Below are 10078 nucleotides of genomic sequence, written 5' to 3'. Positions count from 1 at the left end.
TAATCGCCGGAACGCCGATATTTGAACGGGTTCTTCCACCGAGCCTCGCAAGACTACAAAGAGCGGCTTGGTTCCCAACTGAATAGCTTTGGAGACATTGATTAAGTTGGCGTTTATGAGAGAAATATCGATTAGACGCCGCTGAGGCGACTCTGTCACTGCATGTGTGGACGACAGAGAGCTTGGTCGGACACAAGCCGCCTGAAGAGACAGCCGTTTCTCTCACGAATCCCCCTGCGTTCTGACTGATAACAACATAGACCACACGAATATTGGTTTTAGACTCCATTTTATTTTGAAGATATGGAAAAAGACGAGGAAAACCCTTCAAAATGAGAACACGAAGTCGTCGTTAATGCGGATTTAAATGAGGGTAACGGACGCGCGGTTTCTCCTCACGCCCTCCAAGCTGCTGCATTTCTCGCTCAAACATATTATTCACACTGAGCAGACGTGGATAGAAAAATAGATAAGAAAGGAGAGGGATATTTGAAGCAATATGGCTGATGGCTGGGGTTGGGGGCGCAGGCAGGAGCTCTCCAAAGCCTCATCTCAATGCTAGCTGTGGCAGATGGCAACGGAGCCTATGGCAGCAGCTGTAGAATGAGTAATAATATCAATTTTAATAAAAACCCCGACTCTTCTGTCTCTATATCGAAGATGGACATGATCATCCCGTTCTCACCAGACGTACCCTGTGACAACAATGGTCAGCGCATGTGGTGGGCTTTCCTCGCCTCGTCCATGGTGACGTTCTTCGGGGGTCTCTTCATCATCCTCCTGTGGAGGACCCTTAAGTACCTGTGGACGGTCTGCTGCCAATGCAACACCAAAAACAAGGTAATGCAAGCCCTTTCCCCTCTCCACGAAAAGCCCCACTAGCTGGAATTAAATGGTCATGTTATCTTTGTGCATTGGTGGTATTTTAATAACTAAATGGCATTTGGATGGCAGTGAATTGGCATTGATAGAAGTAATTCATTGTGAGTAGTACACTGGATCTGCATGACAATATTGCAGCATGCACTCAGTCTGAATAAACCACTCACAATGACGCACACAGCCCAAACATGTCAGTATTTGCACATTTAAAGAAAATGGAATTAAGAGATTCATGTGTGTCAACAAATGAAACAAAGCCTTGCATACAGGCCTCATATTTGAATGAACAAATAACAGTATTTAGATCTTTTATTTAGTTTGATCCTTTTTATTTTTTCCTTGTTAGTGGTTTGTTGATGGATGAAAATGGTTGATAAGTGCCAGTTGAAAAAAAAGAGAGAAAAGAATACACTGCAGGAATTAGAGATATATGTGTACGCAATCAGTAACCCCGTAATCCATTTAAACTGTTACTAGATTTTGTATGTAACCTTGTAAACAAGGCATTGAGACACAAGGTGACTGCAAAATGAAGTTATGTTAGACGGCTTTTATTCATACACTAACTTGTCTGGAAAGTCATTTAGGAACTTGTATGCATTGAACATGGTATTTGTTACTTTGGCTAGTGGTTTGTTGGTGGGTTAAGTTGTTTATCTAAAGTCAGCCTTTTAAAAACATACCATATATGATTCATTAAGCGCAATAAAATTAAAAGCAAGCCAGCACATTAATATAGAGAACGGTCATGTAGAGATGCAGATTATCTTTAACTAACAACCATCATCAGCTACAGACACGTTTTTAGTGTGTGATTTTTACTAGGGTTGGGCCGATGGCTGACAGACATCCATCTTAGAGTTTTTCATCTGCGCATCCTGATTCTGTATTAGACTTTGTGGATTAGTTATTTGATGAGTCTTTCCATTGTTCGCTAGGTGATAAGTGCCCCTTAGGTGCGGTTGCGACATGGAAGGAATGATGACTTAATGTGAACTCTCTCTCTCTGTCCTCTGTGGCACACATGTGCTTTAGCGTACAACACCTGTTGACTCTTATAGGGAACCATTTCTGTCCTTTTTAAGGGGGCAAACAGAATAAAGTTTTATTATTATTTTTTTTTTACTGGTAGCAGTAGCAACACCACTGTCAGAAACAAACACTCTTGTCGTCTGTTTAGTTGGGTCAAGTAGGTTTGTTTGTGCTTTGAAGTCAAGTTGGAATGATCATATTCACAAGTGCATATGAACGCCACCATCACGTTGTATTTATAAGTGGAAGAAGTGTGCTTTCTTTAAGCTGACACTCTGAAGGCCGGGACACACCAAGCTGACTTCAAAGAACTAGTTGTGACCAAAGCCGACGGTGTTGTTTGGAAGGAATGATGACTTAATGTGAACTCTCTCTCTCTGTCCTCTGTGGCACACATGTGCTTTAGCGTACAACACCTGTTGACTCTTATAGGGAACCATTTCTGTCCTTTTTAAGGGGGCAAACAGAATAAAGAGTTTTATTTATTTATTTATTTTTTACTGGTAGCAGTAGCAACACCACTGGCAGAAATAAACACTCTTGTCGTCTGTTTAGTTGGGTCAAGTAGGTTTGTTGGTGCTTTGAAGTCAAGTTGGAATGATCATATTCACAAGTGCATATGAACACCACCATCACGTTGTATTTATAAGTGGAAGAAGTGTGCTTTCTTTAAGCTGACACTCTGAAGGCCGGGACACACCAAGCTGACTTCAAAGAACTAGCTGTGACCAAAGCCGACGGTGTTGTCGCCTTGCGTCGACAGCATCTGGACCAAAAAGCTGCACTTTTTGCACACCGCTCAGACTACAGCTGACCGCAAAACTAACACATGCATTCTGCACCTGCATGAGAGGAATTAGCGGTCTATATCAGCAGCTAACAATAGTATATATTCATCATTCAAAAGAAGAAACCGAAACAAGGATATACCAAATGTGAACAAAGCAGCACTTGCTTACCATTTTGAATATCAGATATGTTAATAACTTTCTTCATTTTAAGCGGCTCATTTTCTTTTGAAAATATTTGCATATTGGAATGCTTGGGTAAGATCATGTAATATTAGAACAGACTTCTGTCTGTGCCGCCTTCATTTACGTGCTCCTTTTCCTCCCTTTCATTTTAATTCTCGGGCACTGACTTATTCGCTAAACCGAACAACCAATCAGAGTTCTCACTCTCGCCGACGGCCCTGACACTATTCAACATGTTGAATCGGGCAAACTGCTGCCAACGTGAGCCCGACGAGAGCAGACGTGTGGAACACACCAAACAAACTAGCCCGACAGACGCTTAATTTTCCATTTATTCTCAAACTATTAGTTTGAAGCAGATCAAAGATTTAGTCTCTCTAAAACCCTCCTTTCCGTGAGCCTACTCTGCTCTGATTGGTCAGATGGCTCAGTCTGTTGTGATCGGTCTACCGCGTACAGCGCGCGTCAGAAACAATACGCCCATTGACACAGTTCTGTATTTTGAATGCTCGATAGAAAATATAAACCTAAATAAAAATCTGTTATTTTTCATACTTACAGGTTGTGATTCAGTGGAGCCATCTTTCAAGAGTAAGTTTTTTTTGTGTGAATCCCGTGTTGAACTCCCACTGATTAGAGAAGCAGTCGTCAGTAATTTCGACGTGTTTGAGGGCGGGTCAATTTGTTCACGGCCGGCCAACATAGAACATAGGTGGGCATTATGCAGATGTGTTACCCCGTGACGTGTAGCCGTCATGGAAGTGGGATTTGAATTATTGACAACTCATTTAGGCTGTTCAGAATCGATTGTTTCTTTTGGGAGACAATTACTTTATTTATGGTGCACTTTCGGCTTTACAACTTTGCAGATCGTTTGCATTCACATAAAGCTACATTACACACTGCATGAAAGGCAATATTTGAAATGGCATAATAGGGGCACTTTAATGTTTTCTTATATTAGTGTTGTGTGTTACCATGATGGTGTTTTGAGGTTATGACAAATATATTAGTATTTACCTTGAGGAAAAACTGCTTCTGATGATCTTTTATTCCTCATGTGCCTTTTTATTATTTGTGTATTGATGGTGGTTTTCAGTAATATTATAGCTAAAAGTACAAAATATATTTTAGTACTTTGATATAAACATTGTATATATGATTTTTTACTGTAAATTTAGGTTCAATCTAAAATGTTGCTACTGTATTTGGTATTGTAAAGTTCTCGCAACCACAGCTGCTGTTTTTTTCTTTTTGCAGTGTACAATTCAGTTAGTACACATTTTTTTGTACATAAGCCGAGCGGTTGCATGTTACCATCTTTGCCTAAGGGCACTCAGTTTGGTGCACCCTTTTTTTTTTGAGCCAATCATTTGAGCTGTGAATAATCACTTTGGAGCCACGGGAAAAAATTTAAAACTGATTGGCTGATCACACGAACATGCACAGTCCCACAGCCTTTCACTGGCAACTGTCCTGCCAGTGCATGAGCTGTGACTTCAAAGGGAGGAAGCAGGGAAATTTGAGGTTATAGGCCTATATGAGGTTTCCAGAACACTTCAGAATACAAGGCTATTTTACATTGAATTCTCTTTGTTCACATAATGCCATAACTATGACATCTGTCAGCAGAGGCTAACTGCCACTAGAAACACATAAATGCTTACATACATACTTACCTTTAAAGAGTTTGCTCATTTTAAATAAGGCAGACACCTAGCCACATTAAATGCATGTTTTTTTTGTGACTCAAATTTCTATTTACATTTTGCCCGAGGTTGCAAATACACTATTAAAGCAGAGTTTGATATTGATTTATAGCCTATTCCATGTTTATTTAATATAGTTTTGTATTTCTGCTCTAAAATGCTTTATTTATTTCCCTGTCTTGTTTTACTGGCAAATAACGTGATGGTGTTTACCAAAAGCTATTGCTCCTTGAAATGAGCCTTTGCTTTTCGATCCAGTGATTTAGTCCAATTGCTGCATGACTACCATTTTCCATTTAAAGCTCAAGATGCTCTCTGACCCACTGGAGGGTTACGTTTCAAATGAGGCGTGTGTTTTGTATGCATGTGTTATGAGACTACAATACAAAGATATTTTATAGACCTAGGGCTGAACTTTGTATTTTCATTAAAGCACTCAGAATTACTGAGATGCCTAGTAAGTGGGCTTGTTGTGTGCCTGTGTATCCCCTTGGCAACGTGCCGCCTGCCTTTAAGCTAAAAGGCGAACAGCACACACCCAAAGATCAGCTGTCCCTCTCACTAACACCCTTACACAAAGTACCCTGTGAGTCTGTGCTCCGTCTATAGCTCCATTGTGAGATAAACATCAAATTATTTTCATTGTAACTACATAGTTTGTGTGTTGAATATGCAAATGAGTGCAGTGGAAGAGCATGTGGTGGAAGTCGAAGGACACTTGGGTGTTACACTTCAGGAGTAATTCTGCTTTTAATGAAGCTGCTTTCGAGTATAATTATTTTCCCCTCTGGCTTATTTTTTTAAAGCCTTGCAACAAAGTTCATCTTGTGACAGCTCATTAAGAAGGATGTGAAATTGATTTGCTATTGATCACAACATTACGAAGTTGAAAACAACTTTGTACACCTCTTGAATTGATATTTGCAAATGTCTTTAAATCATGTATCTCCTTGGCATGTTACATTGTCAGTTATTGTCAATATGAAAAATGAGTATGCATATTAAAACTGGGGAAGAAGCTTCTCATATCATCATGGTGAGGTATAAAAATATAAAAACATGTCAGTTTTGTTGCTGCAGCCACTAGGATGGGTCATGGATGAATTGAGTGATGATGTATGAAGAAATTGATAATGACAGTTGTACATGGCAGTCTGGCCTCGGGGAGTTGTTTTAGTATACAATTAAATACTTTTTCTGAGAGTGATTTATTTTCTGCCAAACATGTCCACTTATTAAAGGACTTACAATTTGATCCCCTGATATGTGTTAAGGCCGGGACACACCAAGCCGACAGTCGGTCGTATTGTTTTCAACGATGTATTAATTTCAACAGTAAACCTCAGTTTGTTTTTGTACACCTCTTGAATTGATATTTGCAAATGTCTTTAAATCATGTATCTCCTTGGCATGTTACATTGTCAGTTATTGTCAATATGAAAAATGAGTATGCATATTAAAACTGGGGAAGAAGCTTCTCATATCATCATGGTGAGGTATAAAAATATAAAAACATGTCAGTTTTGTTGCTGCAGCCACTAGGATGGGTCATGGATGAATTGAGTGATGATGTATGAAGAAATTGATAATGACAGTTGTACATGGCAGTCTGGCCTCGGGGAGTTGTTTTAGTATACAATTAAATACTTTTTCTGAGAGTGATTTTCTGCCAAACATGTCCACTTATTAAAGGACTTACAATTTGATCCCCTGATATGTGTTAAGGCCGGGACACACCAAGCCGACAGTCAGTCGTATTGTTTTCAACGATGTATTAATTTCAACAGTAAACCTCAGTTTGTTTGCCAAAAAATGAAATGTTTAATTTTCATTTGATTTAAAATAAATGTTTAATGCCTTAATTTGATTTGAATTCATTCAGAAAAATTAAAACAAGAATTTCTGGGGAAAAAAAGAAAAGAAAAAGTTTGCAGGGCCCTATTGTTCAAAATGTTGAAATTGAGACTTTTGGACTTGTTTTTTCACTGAAATAAATGTTTTTGTAATTACACAGAGAGTAAAGTACCGAAAAAGGTACCGTTGGGTACCGGCAACGAAATTCATGTACCGATATCGGTACCGTACCAGTTAAAATGTGAACTGTACCCAACCCTAGTTCAGAATTGAAAGCAATATTAATGAATTTACTAAATGTTGTATTAAAAAATACATTAAATCAGACCAAATATATTGTTTTGGATTGTCACTAAACTGAAAAGTAGGACTCCAAAGAAGCATCATTTAATACAGTGGGATCAAAAAAAATTTTTTTTTTTTTTTATTATAAATTAGTTTGTGCGTGTGTCCCATTTATATGTTTTGTTCACAGTTTTAGAAATAGTGCAAAATCATAAACATTTCAGCTTCATTTTGTGTCTTAATTTTTCTGTTTTGAAGGTTTCAAAATCCTCGAACTTCATATTTAACTTAAAAAATTAAAAAATAAATTGAAGCCCAGATTTTCAATGTGGTCTCAAGACGTTTGGCCCCTACTGTATTAGTTGTAAGATTGTAAGGGTTTGGTTGCACTACGAAAGGTTTGGCTGAATCAGAAGAGACATTCCTCACTGGTGGCAACACCAGATCTCACTGGTTGGTCAAAACCGTTAGCACATGGGAAAAGATAGCAGGATGGCTATTGCTGGAGCTCACAGAGGAAGCCGCTGCTGGCTGGTTCAGCTGCTGTTGTCTTTAAAGAGCCTTGTGTGCGTGTAATCTGTCTGCAGTCAGAGCCACCATGTGCTCTCATCTCCACTAACCCCTGGCTAATATTAACTAGACCACAATCAGATGAAACACAGTTTGCCTTCATATTGGTATTTTGAGTTTAGTGGAGGATGGCTGTATGAAAGCTGGTTAAGAGTTACAATTAATGACTGTCATTAATAGCGATTCTTCAATGTGTATTACTGGTCCTTATGAAATAATCACAAGGCCTCCGTCCTAATTCTTGTTGTTTTGCCTGGGAAGAGCTTTGAGAGTATGTTCTACTTTTGGTAACACTTTCCTCTCAAATGTCTTTGGCACTTAATTGTTGCGAGATGAAAATGGATGCATTACTGATGGAGCAGTCCAAGTCCTTCATTTAGAGAGTTATCTGGACGCCTATCCAAACACGGCCCCTGTGACCAGCCCCTGAGCTCTGATTCGCCCACATCTCAATGAGCTTAACATCATAATTGGTGCTTTGATTGGATGCAGTGTGCAGTGGAGAGGAGAAGTGAAGTGAAGGGTAGAGGACGTTCCTGTGACCTTCAGGGATGTGGGCTGTGCTGCCTAAGCCTTGCGCTGCTCTGTGATTTGGCTCCATCTCTCCCGTGTGCTCGCAAGCTAATAACTGGTTGTGCTTCTGATGGCAGGCGGCAATTTTAATAACCTGCTTGGCTCTTAGCATGCACTACAGCACATTGGTTTGATGAGATGGAGTGCTTTTGATGTGCCTGCAAAGGCTATTCCACAAATGTCAGGCTGGTTTAATTGAAGAAATGTTACAAAAGCATCTCTTCTCAGCTCGCTATACTGTTGAAAGCTTTTTAAATGAAACCACCTTTTTACTCTTTACTTTTAGGATGTATAAAGACCCCTTCTAAAGGCTCTAGGGTGTTTCGTTTGTTTAAAAAGTAATAGTGAAAGGAATAGGGCTTGTGAAAAGTGAGATGAGCGTTTGTAAAATAAGCTGTCATGTGCTCCGGACATGACATGACATGGCATGGCGACATCATGTAGCCTACGAGCCCAAATCATCACAATTAAAAGAACCAAAGACTTAAACTACTTCAGTCTGTGTGCATTGAATTTATTTAATACACGAGTTTCACAATTTGAGTTGAATTACTGAAATAAATGAACTTTTCCACGACATTCAAATTTATTGAGATGCACCTGTATTAGTGAAAGAAGACTATAGAATTAGATATTACTTTGCAAATAGCAAGACATCTGCAAATATACATTTTGAATACAGATTATTAATGCTAATACACCATACACAAATAAATAATGCTATTATTAGTAATGCACTGAAATTTTGGAAACCAAAAATATTTGGACAACACCGGAAACATTGACAGTCAACAATGGTGTTGAAATAGTGCTTCACCAGTGCATAATTATATTATTAAAAGGTTGATATAAAAACGGCAATTTAAATGTTTATATACAACTTTTTATACTACAAGTTTTTATTTGAGCCTTGAGGGGCTGGGGGGGGGGGGGTTCTGTTTTTTTCCGTTTTAATTTTTCTGGACTCCTTTTTAATGGTTAAATTAAATTTTATTAATCAAAAAACATAACTGATTAATTAAAATCATGAAACTTAAACAATTTAACATCAATTTATCGTAAGTAAAAAAAAAATTACATGTTTGGGCCTTATGAAATGTTTTATTTTTTCCAACCTTATGTTTTATTGTTACCAAATTCTGTGTTTTAACATGTCTAATTATTTGAAAGCATAAAAACAAGTTTTATTTATTCTTACAATAGCCTAATGATTTTTTCCCTCAGAAATTCTGTGTTGTGTATTTACAGTTTTTAAGGCATGAAACAGTCATTTAATTTATCTTTTAATTAATGAAAATTAGGGCCGCCCCCCCTAATATAATGGCAGGGGAAACACTGAATGCTATGCTAATTAATAAGGTAATAATAAGGTAAGGTAACTGAAATTCATAGTAATTCTGTGTTGTTTGTGGATAAATGTAGCTGTTGAAACAGGACATAGTGTTGTTCAGTCAGTAGAACACAGGCTGTTGTTTTTTCCCCAACTAAACCTCCGGGAACAAAGGAAAGATTATCTGCTTACAGGTGAAATTGAGATGATGGTACTGGATAGGGCTGCATGATTAATCGAATGCGATTATGTTCACTGAATATAAACCTAACAGACCACTCAGATCATTAGGATCAAGTCAGTTAGAAATACCAAGGGTTCACACAAAACAAGGGGAGTCTGCTTTTAGTTATTATGCTGCCCGCAGTTGGAATCAGCTTCCAGAAGAGATCAGATGTGCTAAAACATTAGTCATGTTTAAATGCCTCATGACTCATCTGTTTAGCTGTGCATTCATTGAATGAGCACTGTGCGATGTCCGAACTGATTGCACTATATTCTATGTATAATCGTTTTCTTAAATAAATTTTAAACCTCTTAAATACATTTTTTAAATCATTTTCAAAGTTTTTAAATTCCTTGTTTTATTGTTGTGATTATTTTTTTCTTTTCTTTTATGTAAAGCACTTTGAATTACCATTGTGTATGAAATGTGCTATACAAATAAACTTGCCTTGCCTGGCCTTGCCTAAAGTCACACAGCTGCTTTGCTGAGCATTGTCTGAAAGCAATACAACTGCAGAGAGATGAGAACTGGCACAGGCTAAAAAAACCCAGCTTGGCCCCCCCCACGTCTCTCTCTCTCTCTCTCTCTCTCTCTCTCCCTCTCTCTCTCTCTCTCTCTCTCTTTTTTTTTGTTTCTCATGTTT

General features: G+C 38.2%; 1 protein-coding gene across 1 annotated transcript in view; it reads left to right on the top strand.

The window, feature by feature from the left end:
* Positions 1-533: 533 nt before the first annotated feature.
* The window catches only part of LOC107589535 (calcium-activated potassium channel subunit alpha-1-like), a 287488-nt gene continuing 277943 nt past the window's right edge, over positions 534-10078 (top strand). The window contains 1 exon segment of the mRNA XM_016278007.1: positions 534-840. Coding sequence (XP_016133493.1) covers positions 556-840 — 285 coding nt within the window. The 5' untranslated portion in view covers positions 534-555.

Source organism: Sinocyclocheilus grahami, unplaced genomic scaffold, assembly GCF_001515645.1.
Source record: "Sinocyclocheilus grahami isolate Dianchi unplaced genomic scaffold, SAMN03320097.WGS_v1.1 scaffold117.1, whole genome shotgun sequence".
Classification (NCBI taxonomy): Eukaryota; Metazoa; Chordata; class Actinopteri; order Cypriniformes; family Cyprinidae; genus Sinocyclocheilus; species Sinocyclocheilus grahami.
This window is presented reverse-complemented; position numbering and strand designations above follow the sequence as displayed.